The sequence below is a fragment of the Magnolia sinica genome, chromosome 17 (genome assembly GCF_029962835.1).
Source record: "Magnolia sinica isolate HGM2019 chromosome 17, MsV1, whole genome shotgun sequence".
In the NCBI taxonomy this organism is placed as follows: Eukaryota; Viridiplantae; Streptophyta; class Magnoliopsida; order Magnoliales; family Magnoliaceae; genus Magnolia; species Magnolia sinica.
In genome coordinates this window covers 22,919,441-22,945,086 of record NC_080589.1, presented here as the reverse complement: position 1 = coordinate 22,945,086, position 25,646 = coordinate 22,919,441, and the positions used below count along the sequence as shown (strand labels likewise).

At 39.1% G+C, this 25,646-nt stretch overlaps 1 protein-coding gene across 1 annotated transcript; it reads left to right on the top strand.

Annotated features, from left to right (window-relative positions):
* On the top strand, positions 1-24,626 carry LOC131230877 (protein mago nashi homolog). The gene is made up of 3 exons (XM_058226902.1): positions 1-314; positions 391-567; positions 24,219-24,626. Exons 1-3 carry the CDS (start codon positions 96-98, stop codon positions 24,276-24,278), a joined length of 456 nt encoding a protein of 151 aa, XP_058082885.1. The 5' UTR covers positions 1-95; the 3' UTR covers positions 24,279-24,626.
* The last annotated feature ends 1,020 nt before the right edge of the window (positions 24,627-25,646 follow it).

Sequence of the window (25,646 nt, the reverse complement as noted above, 5' to 3'; positions counted from 1 at the left end):
GTCCGGGGTATTACCCACATCTCTCACTCTCCCCACGAGAAAAATCAAAACGGGAAGAGACGAGAAGCTGGCAGGAAAACAGAAGAAGAAGGAAAATGTCAGGAGCGGAAGATCAAGGAGAGTTCTATCTGAGATACTACGTAGGGCATAAGGGTAAATTCGGGCACGAATTCCTAGAGTTCGAGTTTCGGCCCGACGGGAAGCTCCGATACGCCAACAACTCCAACTACAAGAACGATACAATGATTCGCAAGGAAGTCTTCCTCACTCCTGCCGTCCTCAAAGAATGCCGAAGAATCATCGCCGAGAGCGAGGTCTGCCCTTTCTCCTAGCCCTAGGGTTTTTCTAGGGTTTTTCTTGGGTTTTATTCATTTTATTTTGGGTTTTCAGATAATGAAGGAAGACGATAACAACTGGCCCGAGCCGGACCGGGTGGGCCGGCAGGAGCTCGAGATCGTGATGGGGAACGAGCACATCTCCTTCACCACTTCGAAGATCGGATCTCTTGTCGACGTCCAGAGCAGCAAAGATCCTGAAGGGCTTCGCATCTTCTATTACCTTGTTCAGGTCGGTGAAATAGGATCGAAATGTCCTTCTCTGCTTTTTTAGGTATTCTTTGGTTTGATACATGTGATTATTTCCAGAGCCAGGTTATGTTATGTTCGATTCCTTCTCTTTGAACTTTTCCTTTTTTAAGGGCCTGTTTGGATGCCTGTAACTTTTTTAAGTTGTAAGAAAGTTACATGTAACTTACTTACAGGTGTAAGTAAGTTACAGGTAATCCTGTTTGGATGTAAGTTGTAACTTACTTACAGGTAACTTACTTTTTGTGTTTGGATAACTTGTAACTTTATTACAGGTAATAAGTTGCATATTCACGCTGAGTAGAGCTTGCAATAGGGAATCGTTTAAAAATCAGATTAACACGTAAAAAAGATTGGATAAAATTATTCCGTTTTATCAAGCCCATGTAAATGAATAGTTTGGTTAATTCTTAGGCTAAACAAATCAACAGGTGGCCATAAAAGTGGGCTCAAGTTTTCAAAATGCTTGTAATGTAGGAAAAAAAACTTGAGGTAAGATATCCTAGCAAAAATTTCCCACAGGAGTGACTCTTGTTGGCAAGGATCAGTTAAAGAGAAATCACAAGCATAGGAAGCTGCTTCCACCAAATTCTGCATTAGCAGTTAAAATCTCTATGTGGGACATTATTAAAATGGACCAATATCAAGGGACTGTTTAAAACCAGATATCTTAACACTTAGATTTTTTTTTTTAATTTTTAAAAGCAACGACCTAAAATTCATTAAACAGAAAAAGGAACAAAACAAAGAAAAAACAGGAAAACAAAAAACATGAAAGAGGAGCAGATCTGCTGAGATAGCAGAAAGCCCCTAACAACCTAGAAAACTAAGATCATAATTTTTCAGATCTTTTACATTGTACGCCCATTCGAAGAACATTCTTTTAGCACTGGACCCCACTGCCCATTCGAACATCTTTCGTTGAAGAAACATTCTTGTTGGGGCATTGATTGAATGCTCACCATTAAATACTTTTGGTAGGCCACCGATGTTTTGGATCAAACTGATATTTGTTTTGTTCCCTTCATCCAAGTCTTTCTGACCTAATCAACAGGTTGGATGTGAAACAAACATTACAGTGGCTCAAGGAGTTTTTTAATGTGGACTTTCAATCATTACTATTTTTTGTGGTGTGGTCCACTTGAGATTTAGATATGCCTCATTTTTGGAATCAAGCCCTAAAACAATCCAAAATAATGAATGGATGGTATGGATAAAACAAATACAGGATGGTGGACCCCACAGACCATCGGACATTACCTACGCCTCTAGCCAAACTACCTCCGTAAAATAAAATAAAAAATAAGAAAAAGGAAAGGAAAAAAAAGAAGAAAGAAAGAAAGAAAGGGGTTTTCTAACCCTGCTGAACCGGGATCGGAGAGGGAGAAGGAGACTGGGAGAGGGAGAATGAGACTGAGAGAAGGAAACAGAGGCCTTCACTCAGTTTGAGAAGGTAGGTACGCTTCTTCAATGCAGGTGCGATTCTTCCCGATGATTTTCATTTCAAAATTTCCAATCGTTACTTGTATCAAAGATACAGGTAACTTGAAAAATGACTCAAGTGCCTGTAAGATTTTCGCCTCTTTTCTCCTGTAAGAAAGTCACAGGTCTGTGACTTTCCTCCCCCAAACACCAACTGTAACAAAGTCACCTGTAACTTTGTTACATTTTAGAAAAGTTACAGGCATCCAAACAGGCCCTTAGAGTTTCATGACCCTTCTACTACCACTTTGTGGCCTATCGATGAAGGCTTAAGTTGGAAAACTAGGACCTTATTCTAGGATCTTGTATAACCTGCCTGCAAGATTCAGGATGGATGATCAACTGAATCGAGTTGCTATAACCCAATACAATGAAGGGAAAATGGCTAGAGTGGGGCAAGTCCCTCTCCATTCACAATGAGGACGAGTGATGAAATTGCAAATGCTATTGTTTCAAGTGCCACTTGAAGTGTGCATAATTGCAATTGGGGGTTTCTGTCATTATAGAGCCACCTCCAAATTGGTCATCTCATCCATGATAAATTGAATGGATTGTAGATTGAGTTGTAGTGCAAAACTCTAAATTGTTGGCACTGTGGGAATTAGGTAAAAGCATCCACCAGTTCGGGATAATTGTAGCATTCCTCCACAACAAGCATTGTCCGATTTCATGAGTTTTTAGGATTCTTGTGGCAAAAAGGAAGGGGAAAATATTAGGAATATGTGCATTGTCACTATAGTGTAAATCAAGATAGCTCAATGAACCTCTTTTGTTCTGAAGTGAATGGTGGAGTGGAATGTCGGAACAGGATTCGAGAAGCTGTCCACATGTAGTTGGTAGAAGGCTTGGTAATGGTGATGATGTTCTCAAATGGATGGTGCCATATTTTTTAATTTGTTTGGATGCACTGGTGGATTGAAAAGCGATCATTTCTATACAGAGAGGAAATGATGAGATTCCAACATAAATTGAAGTGGTCCTCCAGTGTCAATTATATTCCTTGACTCAAAGCAATATAAATTAAGCCTAGCCCCTTGCTTGCTGTGAATGCTAAGGTAGACAATTGTAATTCTTTTTTTTCTTTTCCAGTTTATTGAAATAGGCAATTACAACCACTTTCACCCACTTATGTGCTCTTTTCCACTTTTAAGGGACTCAAGATAGTAAATCTCTTCATGAAAGGTGCTAGCTACGTCCGATTCTTCAAAACAATATAAAGGTGCTACCTACATATCCAAATCAACGATGTTCAAAGGAAGAAGATATACAGTTGCATAAACATAAGTAAGCAACATAAGGTCGTCTGTTCCTGAAACGTAACAGAATTCCTTGTATTAAGAACCTGAAGAATGGTCTTACTCACTCATAGTCTAAATCCTCGATATTTTAACTTATTTGAATTGTACCAACTGCTCAAATCGCTACCACCAAACCAGGAATTTATCGTCTCTTTATAGGTAAGGGTGATTATTGTAAAATATGTTGGCAGTTATGCACGGTAAGCTGCTTCATGAATCTGTTTCCGTCGCTCTACAAATATTTGGAGGTAACTGTTCATCACTTAATCAAATTTACGGATTCACAGTAAATTATAACTAGTGGGCTTCAGTGTCAATGCATTCTATCGATCAAAGGACTAATAGAAATTTTAGAAACGATCAAACAAATAAATTACAATGCAAGCAATTAATTGTAGAATTAGTTAAATACACAACTATCTTACAATGACCATGTCATATCGTGCCAACTGACATGTGCGTCGGTCCCAATTTCCCCTACAAGTCCAACTTGCATAATTAGAGTAAAATAGTAAAATTTCTAACTATTTACTCACTATCAGCACCATCTCTTACTTGGATTAGTTGCTTTTTTTCCCCTCATAGCTCATGAGACTGCAAAATGGGATTTTTTCATCGATGTGACTTTACGTTTTCTAGTTGGCGTCTTCTTAATGGCAACTCTGCTGACTTCACTCACCTGGGTAGATATTTTGGATGGTAGAACCAAATGTAGAAAATCATCATTTGAGTGGATTGTGTTGTCATGAGGCATATTGACCCATGCCATAGTCAGTGCCATCAACTTTATTGGGGCTAAGAAGAGCTCATTGTCACTTCTCGATTTTTATTTAAACAATTTTGTACAAGAGGTACTTATGAATACCTTGAAATGTCAAATCTCAACATAACATCATTCGCATCGTGAGACAATTAATAATTTACCTTCCTCTCCATCCCACAAATGCATTGTCTTTAATGTTAATGGTGTTGTTGGGTGATATCAATCGACTCGTCCCATGGGCAGTGCCATCAACTTCATTACTCTACCGTCCAATGTCTCCAACATGAGTATCATTGTTGTTTCTCGATTTCTTTTAAAAAAAAATTATATATAAGAGGTACTTATAAGTTATATTCTTTCCCTTATCCATTGATGCATTCATCTAACCAACAACTAAACTCTACTTTATATCTTGACTGAAAATAAGTTATGAATTATAAACATGTAGAAAGTCATCTTCACTATTAGAAATATTGTCAAGGGCATTTTGAAAGACTAATCTCATCCTCACGTTGCATGTATGGTTCCATTTAGATTGTATATTCCTGTGACAACCACTAGTGGTATCAAATTTGTAGATCACTAGTGGAAAGACAAGTGAGTCGTCAATTATTATAGGCTTGCACCAGGGGTTGGCATTGAGCCATTACATTTTTACATTGGTTATGGATGAGTTAACAGGGCATTTTCTTGAAAAGATCCCATTGTGTATTTTGTTTGTAGATACATAGTGTTGATTGGCAAGACGAGGGAGGGCATAAACACGGAGATTTATAGAGGGGGTGCTTTAGAATCTATAGGATTTTAAATTGGTTGGACTAAACTAGAGTATAAGGACTTCAATTTTAGTAACAATAGGAGTGCAAAAAAGGAATTAGTTAAGATTGTTGACTAAGAAGTATTCCAAAATGACTGTTTTCAATATCTTTGGTCGTTAATTCATGAGTGGAGAGATTAAGAAGGATGCGGTCCATGGAATTCAAGCTGGGTGGAAGAAATGGAGTTGTGTCTTTGTAGTTTTATATGATCATCGTGTACCAATCAAACTAAAGGGTGAAATTTATATGATAGCTATAAGACCGGCCATGTTTTATGAGCAGAATTTTGGGTAGTTAAGGAACAAGATGTTTATAGGATTGAGGATAGCTGAAATGAAGATGCTGAGATGGATGAGTGTCATGATGAGGAAGGATAGAATTAGAAATGAATGCATCTATGGGAGCTTAAGAGTAGTGCACCAATGGGTAATAAGATGAGAGAAAGTAAATTTAGATGGTTTGGTTATGCGCAACAAAGGCCAAGAACTGTACTAGACCAATGATGCTCATGTTAGACAACAAACCAACAAAGTCAATGGCACTGACTATGGGATGGGTCGATGAATGCCACTAAGATCATTTGGTAGTGGTTGCAAGCCAATGGTTCACATTGCACTGGCCGTAGGATGTGTTAATCAATGTTGCCTAACAGTGCCATTGACTTTGATGACAATGCATCTATGGAGATAGAGAAGGTAAGCTATTAATTATGCCTCATGATGCAAGTGATTTTATGTCAAGATTTGAAAATTTAAGGTATTGTCATTAGATCATGATGCTTGTGTTAGACAATTGACCAACGAACTTGATGGCACTGACCATGGGATTGGTCAATGAATTCCTCTAGATCATTTTTCAGTTGTTGCAAGTGCTAATGGTTTATATCCTAGAAGTCATCAAAAGCACATACTCCCTCATTGATGCAAGCCCATGGCCCACCTAGGCCCACCATAGGGCTGGGCAATGGCGTAGGCCCATGGCTTACAGAAGGGTCCAACATGTGCTGCTTTTTTGGCCTATTATTTACAGATTTGGGGGCCTAAATCAATGGTTATAATTTACTATTTTTGGGAGATATGGGGGCTAATTTTAAAGATATGATTGAAGATCTAATTGATGTGATTAAAGATATAAAGGAAATGTAATTGATAAGATCGAAGATATGGGCTGGTTTTAGAGATAGAATTACTTTCTATGTTTGCTTTTTATTAGGCTTTTACCATATAAAGGAAATGTAATTGATAAGATTGAAGATTAATTTATAATAAATTGTGATTGATTTAAAATCAATCTCTTAGTTGGGGAGATTTCAATTAGAGATTCATTTAGGATCTAGAAAAGGGAATGGTGGTGTAGGAATAAGTTATTCGAATAATTTTTTAAGTGTGAATTTTTGTAAAGTTTTTGTAAGAGAAGAAGGTTGATATCAATAAAGTTCTTTCCCTCTCTACTCCAATATTCTTATGGGTATACTTTTCTTTTCTTTTCTTTTTTTCTTTTCCTTTTTTTTTTCTTTTTTTAAAATTATTTTTTAAAGAATTTTTATTTCTCTGCAATTTGGGTATCAAGATCTCATTGACTCAATAACCAGGTTGCACCATTCATGCTACTTATCATTTCCTCGCCATGTTACGGATGATTTTTTCCCCCATTGCTTTTGAATACATGTTCATTGTACCTTTTAAAATCAAGTTATTTAAGAGCATCTTAAATTTATGAGGGAATGCCAAAGTAGATTAAGGTGATCTTCCTACATTTGGATATTTCCTCTTTTTGTTCAGATGTGTGTGTGTGTGTGTGTGTGTGTGTGTGTGTATTAAGATCTCTACAAATATCTTACCTTGTTCATATGTTCTTGTTATTGTCAATGAAATAGACAAGTTACAGTTCCCACAATAGTCTCTTGTCATTTGACAAATCTACTCATCCATTACCTTCGCTTTGAATTCTGGCTTCAACTCATACCTCCGTGCTTTCCTCTGAAAATCTTCCGTCTTGCTCTTATTGATTTGTTGAATATTTTCCAAACTTGCTGCTTAAGTCTCCTCAACTTTCCCAAAGTGCTCCTTACTGCATTAATTTCAATTTAATCGTCCTTAGATTTACCGGCGAACAATAATCCAACCCTCAACATTAAAGGACCTCAACCAATCTAACTATATCCATGTATCACGCTAAATCAGCTTGAACTTGAAAGGTAATGCACCCAACAATTCCATATTAGATATTTAGATTTGAATACAATATCATAATGATCTGACAATGGATGTGAGAATCTTTCTTTTTTTTTGAAAGATAAGAGGATTAATATTAAAAAGGATAAAAACAGAGACATAGGAAGTTGAGGGCTCCTGCTGAGGTAGCAGGCCGCTCTAAGCTCTGAAAAAAGAAAAATCAAACCCCTTGAGAGAGGGGACGCTAATCGCCTATTCTATTACAAGGTCCCTAGCCTTAGTTGAAGTTGCTTCTGTAGATCTTGAGGAAATTTCAAAGCACCTAGCATTTCTTTCAACCCGAACTGCCCACCGGATTGCCAGGATGGACAATCTCCAGATGCATTTCCTTTTTTTCTCCAATTTGACCCCCTGCCAAGTTGCGAGCAGACTGCCCGTGGAACCCGCCATGCACCAAGAGATCTTGAACCGCTTGAAGAATTCAGGCCAGAGATTTTAGAAACAAATTAGCAGTGGATAAGCAAATGATCTATCAATTCTTCCTCCATGCACCAGAGGCAAACATTTACGATCTGCATACCCCTTTTTTTCAGATTGTCGACGGTAAGGATTCTCTTTCTTACAACCAACCAGGCAAAATGAAGAATCTTGGGAGGCGCCTGATACTTTCAGATGAAATTGGAAGTCTGATTAAGAGCTGAGGGGAGAGGGAGAAAGGAATGACGGTAGAGGGGTTTAATTGTAAACGATCACGTTTTCTCTCATTTCCACACCAGCGAGTCTTCGATTTCTGGGTTGGGCGTAGTTCGGTTGATAGCTGCAAACAACTCGATGAATTCAGACACTTACCAATCTTGGAGATACCTTCTGCAGACCACGTTCCAGACGAAAATTCTCGAAGAGCAAGAATAGCTATCGGTAACAGAAACCAATTTGTTGCGCTCCAGTTTGTAATTTTTTGGGAAACGCTTGTTGAGAGGAGCGCTCCCCTCCCACAGGTCCTCCTAGAATTTGATTTTAGCCCCGTGGCCTACTTCAAATCTGATCCCTTTAAGAACCGCTTTCTTCGAACTTAGGGTGCCCCTCCAGATATGAGACGCCCCGTAAAGAGAGAATTCTTTAGTCCACTGGCCCCCCTCTTGTGGACCCGTATTTACTTTTGATGATAATATTCCAAAGCTTCTCGCCCTTTGTCCCCAACCTCCAAATCCATTTCCCCAACGGTGCTTGATTCATTTGCTTGAGGTCTTTCACCCCTGCTCCCCTCTCCCTGAGCAGTTTGCAAACTTCCTTCCACTCCAATAGGTGTTATTTCTTCGAGCCTTCCTTATTGCACCAAAGGAAGTTGCGTCTGATTTTATCAATAGAGTTGCGGACTGAAGCCGGACATCTAAATAGAGACATGAAATAGAGGGGAAGGTTAGAGAGGGCCGCTTTGATTAGTGTTAGCCTGCCTCCCATGGAGAGGAATCGACTTTTCCATCTAGAGAGGTAGACCTCGAATCTGGCAATAATCTTATCCCATTGAGATATGGGGGGCTTTCCAACACATAGGGGGAGGCCGACAAACGAAGATGAGAGTGAGGCAGGGGCACAGTGCATGGTTCCCGCAAAGGCTTCAATCTCCCCCTCTTCCAAGGTCACCCTGAAGATGTTGGATTTTTCGAGATTCACCCTCAATCCCGACACCACTTCAAAACATCTAACCGTGTTGCGCATATTTTCGATCTTGACCTGAGAAGCCTCTGAGAAGATGAGTGTCGTCGGCGAACTGAATGTGTGAAATTGGATTCTATAAACCGTGGATTCTTATTCCCAAGAGGATGCCTTCGGCTTGACCTTTGTGAAGCATGCTAGACAGAGCCTCTCCCGCCAATAGAAAGAGAAAGGGGGATAGGGGGTCGCCTTGCTGCAGCCCCCTAGAGCTTTTAAAGAAACCTTTTGGCGCCTCGTTGAGGACTGAGAAGTGGGTCGAGCCTAAACATTCGTTGATCCACCCTCTCCACTTGGAAGCGAACCCCATCCTTCTGAGCATATATTGGAGGAAATCCCAATCGATGTGATCATAGGCCTTCTCGATGTCCAGCTTGCACAGGATGCTCTTCGCACCTTATCGATGGCAGGAGTCGAGGCACTCGTTAACGATGAGCGCCCCATCGATAATCTGCCTCCCCGGGATGAAAGCGTTTTGGTTGGCAGATATGATTTTCCCCCGGGATGTGGGAATCTTCTCTAGACCACACCAGAAACCGATTCTCCAAGTTTGGCGAGAATTTAATGATGTTGAAGCCACCGCCCAGACACCATGGCGCATTCGATCTACCACAAAGGGAATACAATTTTTCCTAAATGCTTGGATCGTACAAATCATACATTACAGAGAAGAGTCCAATCACAAAATCCACATTTACCAAACCATCTGAACTCCAAACAAAGATGATTTCTCCTAATGTCCATCCCATGGAAAAGGAGTCTTCCAAACACTGACCATGGAAAAGGAATCTTTGAAGGCACCAAAAGGGAGACTTTGTGATGGGGCGAGTTTTTTATTCTAGGGGAATGTTTGCTGTAGTGTTATGTAATGCATTCCCTAGATTGTACCAAGTGGCAGCAGGAAAAAGAAGTTATGGTCTCACAAATGTGATGGATGAGTTGTTTGGGGCCTTGGATTTGTCAAAAATCTAATGGATGAGGAAATTGATGAATTTGTTAGCATGATGGGTGGATTGAGCAGATATTCCTATTTCACGGGGAGAGGGATGAGTGGGATGAAGCCTTCTTCTTTGTGAGTTCCTTTTATGCCATGTTATCAGGGTATATTTCCAGTCAGTCGATGTCTCGGATTGCGCATATCTGGTAGTATCTGGGTCCACCGATAACTCATCTCAGAAGCAGGAATATGATTATCCCCAATGTGTATGTAACCCATCCCTATGAACGAGGAGACAGTGGATCATCTCTTTTCTCATTGCAGGTTCACCGTGAAAGTTTGATGAAAATTCTCTGTTTATTTAGTACCAATGGGGTGATGCCGGGACCATTCAAGGCCTTTTTTTCAAGCAAGGCAATGGGGACCTAAAGGAAAAAAAGTAGAAAGGCTCTCTGGCACCTCTTGAATCTCGATGCTTGCACGCTTATGGTTGATATGGAAGGAGCATAATGACAAAACTTTCTGTAACAAATACAATTCAGTTAAGCTAAATAGTCTGGACCACAAAACACTGTCCTGCTTCTACAAGCCAAAATCCTTGGTTGCTATGCATTGTGTGCGTATCCTTGGGCGAGGATCATATGGTTCCTGGTTGCTAAGACGTGTCAATATTTGTCTTTATTGGCATTGGATGCATGGTTCCACCGAGCTTCTTCAGAGCCAATGAGGCCACTTTAGCGTAGAAAGTCTAAAGCTTGCATTTTGGCATCATTTGCAATAGATTGATTATTCAGTTGGCACTTGAACCTACTGTTATTCAGATTAATCAATAACACCTACTGTTTTCTCCTCTTCCCTAGATTTTAATGGCAACAGGCACAACCCACTTCTCTATTATAATTACCATTGAGCATGAACATTCTGCAGAGAGTGGTGCAAATCATAGTTTCTGAAAATTTTGGTGACTTGACCAGAAACTCGACTGAATAAACTCGACTCGATGAGACTTCGTGCCAAGTCACAAAGAAACTCTCTAGAGAGCAAGACTCAGTGAGTCCCTGTTGAGTTAACTAGAAAACTCAGTTAACTTGAATTGGCGTGACTTGAACCAAGTCACTCACTAGTTGAATGGCTTTTTCCTTGAACTTTGATAATTTTATTGATTAAAGGCCTTGGCAAAAAAGAGAAAGAAAAACGCACTGAACGCAAAAGGAGGAAATTACAACCTTAACCAACTATCCGGAAACTAAGCAAATTGCCTTCGATGCAATTGCCCACTCCATTACATGAAATTTATCACTCCTAAACACCTCTAATTCTTGTCCCTTCCAATTCCTGAAGCACCAATCATTCCTTTGCTTTCGTAGGAACCAAATACCCGATAATAAACCTATGCGCCAAACTTTTTTCCCAACATTCCATTTGCCCCCACCATGCGAGATAAAAAAGAATTGTTCAATAGAACTTGGCATCACCCATGCTACTTCAGATAAGTTTTAAGAAACCATCCCACATCATTCTGGAAAACGATCAGTGTATAAAAATTTGAAAGATGGTCTATCGATTTCTCATTCTGAACCCACGTTAAGCAATCATTCGGGAGAATCATCTGTCTCTTACGAAGGTTGTTAACAGTAAGAACCTTCCTTCTACCCCCTAGGCAAGCTAGCGTGGCTATCTTTGGAGGGGCACCATATCGCCACATGAAAGTTGTCGGGCTAATCTCTTCACTACACCATTCCCGCTTAACATATTGTAAAAGGATTTTATTGAAAATTTTCCGAACGTATCTTTTAACCAGACGAGTGAATTCGACTTGGAAGTCATTGGATGCACTTTAGATAGCAACTCCACTAGGCTTGTGAATTCTTCAATCTCTTCCTCGAGATTTCTTCTACATGGTGGAACCCAAATAACTTCCTCTCACAACATCTATCCACACTCAAATCTGCCTCTAGCGTGATCCCTACAAATTGTGGGAATATTTTGCTAAAATTTTGATCCCCCAATCATGTATCCTTCCAAAACCTAATTTCCCCTCTTCTACTCCAAACTTCTTGACTTAGCTCCCCATTGGTCCCAAGGCTTACAAACATCCTCCCACTACATGAGATGAAATTTGTGCTTTTCTTCCACTCCCCTCCACATAAAACCCCCACCTTAATTTTCTAACTTGAGCAATACCGTTTTTGGATATTTGAATAGTGACATAAAGTAGACTGGAAGGTTGGGCATGGTTGCCTTGATCAAAGTTAGCCTTCCACCTAAAGTTAAATATGTTACTCCCCATTGAGATAGCGTTCATTCGAATCTCTTTGTTGCTTTGTCCCACAGGTGTTTCACCGGTTTTCCTATACATGAAGGAAGACCAAGATATGTAGTAGGAAAGACACCCTCCTTACATCCGAAGATCCTCACAAAATTTCCCACCCCTTCTTTAGAAACATCCACCCCTAATAGCTCACTTTTACTCATGTTCACCTTTATTCCCAACACCACCTCAAAGATAAACTCTAATCACTCAGAAGTTATCCACCTTTTCTTTGACTCTCTTGCATGATAGTAATGTGTCATCCGCATATTGTAAATGAGTCACCTGGAATTCTGATCTATCCACCCGAAATCCTGTCACCAATCCCATGGTGATCCTTTGTCAATCATCCAACTAAGTTTACCATAACCATCACAAACAAATATGGGGATAGAGGGTCTCCTTGTTGCAACCATCTAGAAGTTGAGAAGAAACCATTTGGGGATCCATTAACCAAAACCGAGAATTTTGCGGAACTAACAAGCTTGGATCTAAGACCACTATTTCTTCCCACACCCCATCCTATCAAGCATATAATCCAAGAAATCCTAAGCTACATGATCAAAAGCTTTTTATATATCAAGTTTACATAAAACCCCTTTCAATCCTTTCCTATTACATGAGTCAATACATTCTTGAGCCACCAATGCCCCGTCCACTATATTCCTCCCTTTCACAAAATCCCCTTGTGTTGTAGAAATAACTTTAATAACCTCATGAAATCTATATGCTAATTCTTTTCCCAAAATTTTATTTGGACCTCCCAAGAGACTGATTGGCCTAAAATCCAATACCATCGTTAATTTGTGCGCTTTGCGGAAGCATGCTCAACGAGGATAGAATAATTGAATAAAGTAGAATAACCAAACAATAAAGTAAGCAACCATAGAACACAAGATTTTTAACGTAGAAAACCCTTATGGGAAAAAACCGTGATACAAAGCGATAGAAATCTGCTATAATCAAAACCTTTTACACAACTCACCTTCTTTGATTACAGATAAAACCCGGATCTCTCCATACGATGTGCACCTAGGAAAACCCTAGCCCCTTAAGAAAATTCCTTTTCAAACCCTTACAAGTGTTTAGAAACCCTCTCACATCGAAAGCCCTTGCCCTTAAAGAGAAAAGGCTTGTATTAACATGCCCTAATCACGATCGGACTTAAATACCCCGATTTGCTCTAATCTGTATAGCCCGTTTGGTCGAATCAGATGTAAGCATTAGTCGGACCGAACCAAACCGACTACACTTTTTGGTCGAATTGAAAATGTACAAATCTTCACAGCGTGTAACCTAAGAAACCACCCAATTTTAAGTGGGACTGAAAATGACCTAGGTGGAATCAAGACAGGACTTCTCTACATATCAGATTGGTCAAATCCAAGGCATCTTGCACAACACGTTGAACATGCTAAATGAGAGGGTACCATTGTAAATGTTATCCTCATGTTATTGACATGTGTATGATAATTTCATTAACAACTACAACATGAGTGAACTCAAATACAATAAGGAAAAGCTACCCACAATTGGTTCTTTATAAGACCAACAATATGATGCCTCAAAAAGGGACATATAGTGCGGCTAGCTGAGGGCTCCTCTAGTGGCAAGTTCAATTCTTACAAGCAATAAAGGAAAAAACAATCATGATAGCAAGAATAGTTATCCCAAAGGGGCAGGTAACCTTCCTGATAGCAAAGGCATGAGGAATGCAAGGGAAAAAGAAAGTAGGCATGTTGGTGTTGTGAAAAATAATGCCACTTTAGAATTAAGTGCACTGCTTATAAGAAATAACTTGCTCTAAAAGTTCATGTAAGTACAACTCTCTCCTTTCACTTTTATAGTTCCATGGGATATCTGGCTGTCTATTGATTTGCTGATATAGAAAATTAAAAAGGACATGATGGAAAGTGAAGTAAAGGGTATGCATGTAACATCTAGGAGTAGAAGAGCTTAGTAAGACATGATATGGTAATAGAGTAGCACTAGTAGAGAATTATGCTTAAGGTCAATGACTCGAGTCGATGTATTTGGTCTTGAGATTTGATTTCACTAGATCTTATTATCCTTTCCTTATGAAATGGTTGCTTGAATCATTTGTTCGATTGGTTATTATTCTTCATTATTTTCTCTACTTTCTACAATTGTCTTGTATGTTATTCATGATATGATTGAATATCTTCACTCTGAGTTATTTCATTGTAGAGAGTATGGCATTGGATTCTATTTAAAGACCTAAGAGAAATACAGTGTAATAGTTGCTTAAATTATATAAAGGACACATCCTAGTATGAGTGAGTACCAATGCCTCTTGAGATGTCTCGTTGAATGGAATTTTGGACATGGAGGGTATGTCGTTATCAATCACGTCTTGATCTTTATAGCCCCCACCCAAACGATAGGTTGTGGTGATAGGAGCGATAGCTCTAGTTGTGTCGCTTAGTGATACGTGACGAATAATTAACATGGTTTGATTTTTGCCAAGTGCATTGCATATTTGAACGGATGAATAATATGTTTATCTTGCTTGGATGTGAGTCATGGAGGCAAGTGTTAATTGCTATAGAATGAGATAAATTACTAATGTGGTTGCTTTTCTATTAAGTTGATTTTTTATGTGTAACTCGAATGATGCCATTCATAATGTATATCTAAGGGATGTACATCGTAAGGCATATTAAATAAGCTTGTAGAGATCCTTTAGAGCACTCATGCGTGTGATAAGTAACTTGAGATGGATGTCTTAATTAGTGGGAGAAAAATGGGTATTGTAATAACACTAAAGTATATTGAGGCCGTTTATGTTAGAACCACCTCAAAGATTGTTTTCACCTATGTGATATATATATATATATATATATATATATATATATGCTTACCATGATAATACCAAATTGGTTGTGTCAATCATATAGTAACACTATAAATTTGTCATGTGATATGTTGTTTAGTTCTATGATGATCTAAGTGTGCTATATGCACAAAAATTCCACTTTCTCATGGATCGAATACGATTCTTGAATAAACTTTGGTTGTTAGATGATCATGTTATGATCAGAAGACGAGAAGCACAATGGATGATTGTAACAACTTTGGAAGTGCTACATGGCTGAGTATGTTGAACATAAGGAGTTACCGTTTGAGAGACAATATGGACAAAAGAGAAGATCAATATAATTCATTAATCTCCTTATTAAGAAGTTATGTTAGACACGTGTTTAATTGAATTTGAGCACAAATTGGTTTCAAGGCAAGTGGAAGAATGTAGGAATTGTGCCCTTGAAAACCAATGTGCATTTTAATCCACTGGCCATGTGGATATGATAGAATTGATCTCAATTATTGATCTCGATGACGATGGGTCTTGTTGAACAATGTGATATAGTTCATGTTGGATACATCCATCAGAATTCATAGTTTCTTACATAGGCTAAAGTTTAATCCACTAGGTTTACCTAAGGACCTGTTTAAGGCTAGATTTGATTAGATCAGGGACTCTTTATGTGGTTTTATTGTTGGGCCAGGCATTTAGAAGGTTTTAATTGACTTTATAAAACTTTTTAATCGTTAAAGTTTTGTTAACTGTTAAAACTTATTTTATCATACTTGATGATGATTTAATGGCCTAGATTTGATAGTCTACTACTTAATCAATATGGGATTTGGTTCTATGAGCAAGATAGTGGAAGGATTTTATCATAAGTATATATGTATGAGGCGGATTAACGACTTCCTTTACAATAGGATCACCGAAGTTTGTAAAATAGTGGAACACCATACTTGGGTGTTCCCCTGCAACCCAAACTCCGTAATCAAGATTCTATTGCAGATAGGAAATGTATAAATTGAAGAGAGATCCTGGATGTCCTACTCTCGAGCATCACCCTGTAAAGAGAAAAGAGAGAGAGTGTGTACTTTCTTCCATCTTCTCTTGATCTCCATATATGTACATGTGTGATCTACATCTGTAGATGGTTTGTGTTATCATTGGTCATTTCCAAAGGATTAAACGCTAGCTCTCTCAACTCCATCTTTAAAAAGGAGAGACATCTTTAGTTTGAAAATTGACATCAAAATTTACATTGTGAAAATTCATCTATGCGATTCATCGTATGTAGGTATGATCTAGACCATTCTTATAGTTTTTTTTTTCTTTTAGATCAATTATTGTAACACCCATTAAAATTGACAGGAAACCACTAGAACCTGAGTTATCGTAGTTATAATAAGTGGATCCCAATCCAGTACTTGCAAATAGGGATTCCTGATGAATCATGGCATTGAATTTTAAAAACGTTCTACTTCCGCTATGCATAGAACCCTATAATCCACCAACATCACCACCCTAAGAACTACTTTGTGCCCTATTTTGAGAGAAGTTTATTGATATGCATAATACATATATATAGTCATGATCAAATCTTTCACTTTCAAGGTCATCTACCATAAATCTAGATCTCATGTTGATTAAGTAGTGAACAATCATACCTAGGCCATCAGGTCGCATCAAGTGTAATCAAAATAATTTTAACGATTAGAATAAAATTTCAATAGTTAAAAACCTTAAAAAATCATATAAAACTTTTTAAGTATTGGACCAATAGTAAAACCACTTAATGAGTCCCTGAACTAATTAGATATGGCCATAAACATGTTCCTAGGTTAACCCAGTAGATCCCATGTTGGCTTGAGCAATATTCGATGAATCTTGATGGATGTGACCAACATCACCCACTTTTTGGTCCTGCCTTGACCTCATAAATGTGAGCCAAAGTTGTCCAATCAAAATCATGACCCTAACACAGCCTCAAGTCTAAGGGTTGATCACCTTTCCTGCATCACCAAATCTTGATTTCATAAATCATAATATAGGCTAATGGGCCCTCAGACTATTGACTAGAACTCAATCGAAGGATTGTAAGTGTTCAAAAGTCCAATACCAAAATTTTATATCCATGGCGTACTCACACTTTCGTGTAGGGTAAGGATAAAGGCATAACTAATGCTAAGTCTGATCTCAATGATAGAGATCAACCATCCTAACCCAAGTCGTCCCCCCACCGATGACCGCACACATCATAATATGATGTTCACAAATGTGTTCCAGGCATTTGTGCCGATCATGGCTCAAAAGGATGATAAGATCCATAGATCATAACTCTCCATTCAATTACCATTATGTCCAATCTCATATTCCCATGACTACCAAAGGAATCACTCCTCTCATAACACAAATCAAGATGCATTTAAGGCGACAATAGATATTAGTTAATGCGTGTCTCATTGTTCAAAATGACTCATGGTCATCAAGATCAACAATTGAGATCAACCCTATCACATCCATACAACCAATGGATTAGGGTGCATATTAGTTTTCCAAGGCGTAACTCCAGTAGACCTAATCCAACTTGAATTTGCTCAATCCAAACCCAATCCAATTTCAAATTGGGTTAGTGTTTTCCAACTTGAACCCTACCCAAGGACCTTTTCTACCTGGCCCAACCTGAATAGAACTCAGGTTTGGGTCAACCCAATCACAAGTTGCAACCCTACCTTATACCCCTTTTTTCTCGGTCCAACTCTTTTTATTTTCCACTGAAGATATGAACTTGGATAAGAATGATTAGCAAAACATGATCCTATAATGTCGACTCAAGGCTACCTTCTCTGATCCTTTCTGCTCAATCGAAAAAGGATGCATAACATGTGATGATGTTGCACTTCTCGATTCTCAGTTTATGACCCTTAGATGCTGCTAGTGATCTTAGGGCGATCCCATCGCGCTGTTGTTTTGATTTTATGGATTATTTCAAGAATTGAACCTTACATGCACCTAACATGAATTTTCATTTAGGAACATTGAGATGATAATCAACGACACTTTTTTTATTAGGGGAGGATGTCATTCATGGATGGATTCTCTAGCCATAATGTTGTGCAGGGGGGATGCCATGGATTTTGCCAGTTTGAGAGTCGATGCAGAGCTCTGTCAATCCAACTCATAGAGTGCTGGTTTTCTCAGGAGCAAAGCATGTTTTGTTAGTCCGACCGACAGGGAGTTGTCGGTCAAACTGACAGTGCAGTCGGTCCAACAGATGGACACTGGTTTAGTTCTGTGATTTTACGCAAATGAAGGTATTTAAGCCTACTAACGATTAGGTTTTGGCATTCCAAATTTCTAATACCTAGGGTTGATCCGGGTTTATTGTGGCTTAATATTACATCGTAGTAGTGTGAGATAAGAGCCGGTTTACTCCAACAAATAACCATATCAAGAGGCACCGGTAGAAAATGAAAATCACACAACATTTTAAATTCCATTTAGCATTTACTGCTAGACCCAAACTGCATTTGGTGTTTACCATTACACAGCAATGCCAATTTGGCAGAGAAATGCCGGAGCTACTTATGAGAGAGCCATAACTTACATTTGTAAAGGTATGTTGATAAAATAGGCCAGACCAAGCATCTTTCCATTCCTATCTTTTCTTTCTTTTGCCCCACTTTTACCTCAAAACGGTTTTAAGTCATAGTCAGTTCAATCCGACCCAAGCTTTTCACAAATCCCACCAAATGCATGTTTGCAACTCTATTTGATTATCTAAACCACATGTTCCCACAATATCCCTGTGAAAAGTAGTTATAAAGTTGCAGATTTTTGCAATCAAATTGAGGAGCTATACATCAATTCCCAAAACAGAGTTCCCCAAATATCTTTTTACCATCATGTCTCAAAATGCACCTGCTCATTAGATCGCACTTCAACACCCCCAAACTGCCTCAATAGTTTCATTTGAAATTTCCACCTCATCTACAAAATCTAATCTCAAAATGAACTATTGCCCACTGAGGGAGGGCTGTTGAACACAGAATTCTGAATAGGTGCACCCATACAGTTGGAAATCCAGGCCTAAAACATCATTAGGCCGAGTCCGTTGACAGCCCTACACATAGTTCGATTTTCTTCTTTCTTTCTTTTTTCTTCTTTAAACCTTATGTCATTTATTGCCAAAGAACCCCACCCAGTAGATGCAACCCTTAACACCAATCACAAGATATATAAAACTGCTCCCACTTGGTAGATTGAAGATTTGCAACTCTATCCAGCCCTTTTTTTTTTTTTTTTTTGTTTTTTTTGTTTTGTTTTTCTTTTGATTTCAGCAGATTACCAACCCCATATTCATACAGCTTTTATTGGTACTCACCTTGGAGGAGTACTATGTTTTATTCATAAGCCTCCTTCCAAGGCTAACCCTAAGGTCGATAATAAGTCACAGGTTATCTCCACTAAATACATTAAATGAAAAAGGGACAATGAGATGGCCAAAATATTTCTGCCCTGTGGCCAAAGGGCATGTTTGGTGCTTAGATCAATGCCCAAGCCCATGACCTCGAAAGGAAACTATACAATTTGAAAGTCGAATGAGTGCATTAATAAGCGAGTATGTGATGAAAATGCTCAACATTGTTAATAAGCTTGGGATCATTGTATTAAAATTCTGAGCCCTCAATAAACCCAAATTAACAATAAATGTGGACCCTAACTCTGATGCAACACTCGCTTAACTAACTACATAACTTTTTGATAAAATGCTATTGGGAAACTATCTGGCCCAGGTGCTTTGTCAATTGTCACCTCCCAAATTTGAAACTACTTTCACTATTTCTTCCTCTGAAAAAGCTTCTTCTAATGAGACCACCGCTTCTCTTGAAATAGAGTCAAATGGCAAATCGTCAAGTGTAGGTCTCGACCACTTTCTATTTGAATGGATTTGTTAATAAAAATAAAAAATATGAAAGGAGATTTGGACATATGACCCTGTGGAGTAGTGAAAAGCATTGTTACCAATTCACCATCTGCTGTATCAGTTAACAAATTGGCTATATTTTCTTTTGAAGGAAGTCGGTTGTTGTTTTATACTCATTCAACTTCAAAAAACTATTATTAATTATCGCGTTTAGTTGAGTATTCAAGTCAACACAACCTGTCTGGATATCGAGTCGAGTCGAGTTTTCGGGTTTTTGAACTGTGGTGCAAATGTGTAGACTTCACTCTCCTTCCTGTAATTTATCTTATGCTTATTTTTGGAAAGGCCCCCTTTGCAATTTCTTTTGTGTGTCTGTAGCTAGAGGTGGGCATCGAGCCGAGTCGAGTCGAGGTGGGCCAAGCTCAGCTCGGCTTGTCCATGGTGTACTCGAGTTCAAGCTCGAGCTCGAGCTCGGCCTCGAGCTCAACATTGAAGCTTGGCTTGTTTGCCAAAGTTGTCGAGTCGAGTCGAGTTTACCTCGAGTCGAGTCGAGCTTGTTCATATCATTATATGTTAAGTTATTAAAATTTTGGTTAAAAAATACAAATTAAATGTCTCATATGCTAATGCCAGTATGCCACATTACTAAGACATAAATGATAAACATCTAGATACTATGACACTTGGACATTATTGGACAGTATGGTCATATGAAGCCGGAATAAGAAGGCATATTTTAGACAATATTGGACAATATGGTTCCCAGTATGGTCATCCATCCATCTTTTGGCTGGACTGAAGCCGGAATAAGAAGGCATATTTTACACATTTCTTCCCATATCAACTTCCAGAGTGGGGCCCAAAATTTGGACCACCTTCTATAGTCTGGTACCTAAATAAAGTGAAAGAAACAATGTCTTTGATGGACCCTGTGTGATTTATTGCTGGGAACCATACCTGCACTAGTACAGATTTAATGGCGATTAATGCACATGGTCTGGGAGTTCGTTCTCCCATGATACTTAACTATGCATGCCATTCACTGAAGATCAACAGTGTTGAATTCATTGTCTGAAGACCCACCTGATGCAACCCAAATGAGATGGTCCAGCAGCCCTAAAAGTCAGCCCCACAAGACCATATATATCAACAGAAACTGGAATAAGTTCTGACAAGTGGGAACATCTAAGGGCTCTGCTTGGTTGATTGATGGGTGTAAGATGCAAGAAGGGAAGAAATGGCGGACCTTGTGGGGCTTTAGGTACCTCACCACGACATCACAATGGTGTATTTTGATGCATGTGGTTTTTTTTTTTTTTTTAAAAGCATTGAGACTTTTTTTCCATTTTATTGCATGAAACTCTAGCATTTTGCTCTCTTGTGCCAAAAACAAGGTTCCTTGTTCTTTGTTTGAAATGATCATTTTTTCTGAACGGCATCAGCATGAGACTTTAGCCTTGGTGCCTTTTGGGCTTGTTCGGATGTCCTTCAGTCCTCGGATTGCCCCGTCCTTGTGTCATCTAGTCTGCTAAACATGGGACCATAAGTATTTGGTCAAACCTGTAAATGAGGATTCAATAGTTCCCACATGGATCAATCTATGTTTTTTGATCCACTTTGATTTTTTAGTCATCCCATCTATAAACTGGGCAGCTGATGGATGCACTTGGAAATGGATGCATACATCCAAATCAGTCCTTATCAATTACATTTTCCCTAAATGATATTGCTGGCCAGATTACATACATCCAAACCAGTCCCTAAATGATATTGTTGGCCAGATTAATTCAAATATCAGGATCACAATTTAATAGTCATCACAGACCATGGACGGCTCAAATCATGGGACCATTTAAGTATTTGGGCCTTAATTGCACCACACATGCAGACGATATCTGTTAGGATTGATGCAAAACGAACTCTTAGGTTGGGTCCTCTTGAGGACGGGTTGGGCTCAGGTTGATCCTCAACCCAACCCATCAAAGATCTGAAGCTTTATCATTCATTCAGCCCATATCAAATACTCACAAGAAGAAGACTTTAAAGTTTAAGATGAAAAAGAAGAAGAAGAAGAAATAGATTCGTGCACCTTGTCGGAATGTCAGGATTGGCCGATTGGGCGAGATCGGGTGGACCGTGGAGGTTTGGGCAGTGTTGCTCATTGGGCGAGCGTGCGGCGGTAGGGGGCTGGGTGAGAGGAAGAAAGGGAAAGGGAGGAAGAATGAGGGCCGTGCGAGTGGGGTGGGGTAGGGTTTTCTACTTTTCTTTTACTTATATATATATATATATATACACACACACACATGCTTTCACCAAAAACTAATCAAATACACTATTCTACCCAATCAAGTATACCAAATTATTCCACTATGTATTTTGATAAGCCCTAGCTCAGTATTTTTGGTGGGGTGATATTGGTGGTTCGTTTAGTAGTATTAGTAATAGTATTACCATGTGTATTAGTAGTTCGTTTTTGATTATATGTGTTTTTGTATATATTATTCCACTATGTGTTTTTGTATTGAATTCTAATCTGGTGGTCATCCAAGAGAATTCCGTAAATCTGATGGGGGGATGGTCCAGCAGGCTGGGTGTAAAGCACAGAGCATTTGAAAAGCTTTTGCAGAATTGATGAGATGAGGGTCAGATAGTTTTTTATTTTTTAAAAAAAAACTACGCACACACCCACACACACCACAATGGGTACCTGAACCCATGACCTTAGTATTGAAACTCTTGTGAGACTACCACTAATCAATGAGTAAGGACCCCATGAGGGTCAGATAGTTATGCTGGCCTAAGTCCATGTTTGGCAATGCAATTCTGTAGTACATTTGATGGAAAAAGATGATTGGGGAGATGTCCTGGCTCCAATTTACTTGTGCATCATGCATGTGATTCGCGCCTGCAGAGTATGAAGACCCTGGCGGCACATTGTCAAAGCTTATGAACCTCACTTGTGGTGAAATATCAGACACTTTTCAAAAGATCACTTGTGGTGAAATATCAGACACTTTTCAAAAGATCACTTGTGGTGAAATACCAGACACTTATCAAAAGATTTGCTAACAGAACTACCAGTTTGATGGGGATGATCCTAGTAGTTGCTTCTTGTACAGGCTTGAGGATGAGATTCAGGTAGGTGTAAAGGTCCTACAACCATAATCATCATCATCTAAGTCTAATTCCAACTAATTGGGGTCAGCACATGAATACTTTCCCGCCATTCCACTATCAAGGTAAAGGTCCTACAACCAGCGACCATTAATTCAGGCATTCAGCCTAGCAAAATTACAAGAGGTTGTACAGGTGCATGAGGTAGCAGTGAAGCCATCAACTGCTATGGTGATTCTGTGTTCCATCGAAAATTTCTTTTCACACCTGATCAACCACCAAATCCTCAGCCAAGTCCTGGTTGGAAAATTAGGATGATGATGGGTGGTGGTGGTGTAATAGGGAGACTTGCTTGGAGAGACATTGAAGAGGTGATTCGCAGCACTTGCGCCAGCATGGCAGACAATTGGGATTGGCCATTGAACTGCAGAAATGTCCAAGCCCAAAAAATAGGCAGTTCACTGATCCACTCATTAGGTGCACCACAAGTGTATGAGAAAAATCGGTGGTTCTTTATGTGTGGCCCACATGATGACTGAACCAGCATACTTTTAGGACCATGGCAAGTTCATGGTCTTCCCCACCTCACGAGTAACCCAGACCTGCATGCCTGCTAAATTGGCATGTGTGCTGAGAATCACCTTATTGATTACTTTTGCGATGAATCTTCAAAGAAATCCTAGCAACGGTAGTTAGCTTAAAGCAAATAGTACTTTTTTCCCTGAGGTCAATAAGGATCATCATCCCAAAACACAGATTATCTATCAAAGAGGGGAGGCAATAGCTAAACAAAGTGGCCTCTCACCATGTGAGAAAAAAGTATTCCAGTAAAATGGCCCCTGGTCGAACTCGGCTCGAACTCAACTCGAGCTCCACTATTTAAGCTTGACTCGGCCCGACTCAGCCATTCAAGCCGAGTCAATCCAAGCTGACTTCAGCCGAGTCAAGCGAGTTAGTCGAGTTGACTCGACTCGTGAACAGCTCTATCTGTAGCCCATGAACGATCAAGGTTCTCTAAAAATCTGTTTTTCAGTTTGCATTTGGCTTGGAATGACAGGAAATGGAACTTCTGGATGTGATTCTACCCCTTGTGATTGTACTTTCTCTTGATTGTGAGGTCATTTTTGATAGAAAATCCAGTAATGCAATTTTGCCATTTTGGCCAAACTAGTAGGAAGAGAACATGAACAGGAGTAGGTTATTTGAGAAGTGAAATTTTATTGTTTGGATCTTGCCCCTGATGAATCCGATTTGGTGTTTTTTGTGGGTGCAGGACTTGAAATGCTTTGTGTTCTCACTCATTTCTCTGCATTTTAAGATCAAACCCATCTAGAGGTGGCGTCATTTTTTCACTGCTGCCAAGTGCCAACATTTCATAGCTTCGAGGTTGAATGATGTGTGATGTGGTGAATTTGATTTTTGGTGGTACTCGTCACAGACATGAGAGTGTTTTCTACACAAGGCATTGAAGTATCCATGGATTTCTATCCTCTGTCGAGTAGGTTATCTATGTAGATGTTGCTGACATTGATGTGTATTTGAACTTTAATGTGTTTCATTTACGTTTTTATGATCTTTCAATCTGGGAGTATTTTTGAAGGAGAGAGGGAGCCTTTCTTATTAACAAAGGTTCTTCTAGCAGGCTTTAAAGAAAATAGATGATCCTCACCTTCTTTTGTTTGGTTTTTTTCATTGGCTGCTTTACCATGTAATTGCTTGTTTTGGAGGTTCTTCATTTTCTTTTATAGGGCCAGTTTAGCGGTCCACCCATCTCCTTGGCGACAACATGGAGTCTGGCCATGAAAGGGGCACTTGGCAAGAATACGGAGAGTCTGGCCGTGGAAGGGCCCTCTTCACTTTTCAGTCTAATGCTTTCCTCGTATGTAGGGGATGATATTTTGTTTCTCTCGAACAATTGTATGGATGTTGTGGCTAGTTGTTACCTTTGGACGTGCTTTTACATGTTGCATGCATGCCACCCGTGAAAGTGTAGGACATTTGAGTGGTTTATATGGTGGTCTCCATAATTGGGATGAACAGTGGCAAATACCAGTGGGACCACATGTCAGATGATCTTTTTCTGCAAAACAGATGGTTGAAAAAAGATATTTAACTTGCCGATGGTCCATATTCGATGTATGTGTGGCTCCGGTGAGTTGGCCATTCTGACTACAGCCTGTCTTCATGTTTTCCCTGTGTAAGTACTCATTTTCCATGGGCATTGTGTTGAATGTTGTCCAGGTGGCATATTACCTCATCTTCTGCAGCACTATGTTCCACTACCATAAGCAAACACACTACTACATATTCTTTCATATAGTTGATTACATGTTACAGACATTGCCCAGTCGTCTGCCTTTGACAACATGTTCATACAATTCGATCATGTTGCCTTGACCTTCAGTGTGTGATAATCATTTTTTCCCTTCCATATGTGCAAATCATGCATGCAAGGAATGAAGAACTAGATAATGTTTGTTGCACAAAACCCACATCTTTTTTTAATGGTTTCACAAGGAAATGGAAATCACTTGGTCTTAATGTTCAAAATAAATATATCCATAAAGATATACATAGTAGGCAAGCTTCAAGGATTATGTAAATGGAATCATATAATCAGCTATTGAACGACTATGCTAATCTCAATATGATGATGATATTTTTTTTAAAATAAGTTTGTTGGACCATGCCATTTTAGATA

What these genes read in the sequence shown, in the direction of transcription:
- LOC131230877 (XM_058226902.1), top strand. Translation starts at nt 96, where the DNA reads ATGTCAGGAGCGGAAGATCAAGGAGAGTTCTATCTGAGATACTACGTA. An exon ending in GAATCATCGCCGAGAGCGAG is followed by an intron (nt 315 to 390) that starts GTCTGCCCTTTC and finishes TTGGGTTTTCAG; the next exon opens with ATAATGAAGGAAGACGATAA. An exon ending in TCTTCTATTACCTTGTTCAG is followed by an intron (nt 568 to 24,218) that starts GTCGGTGAAATA and finishes TTGTGGGTGCAG; the next exon opens with GACTTGAAATGCTTTGTGTT.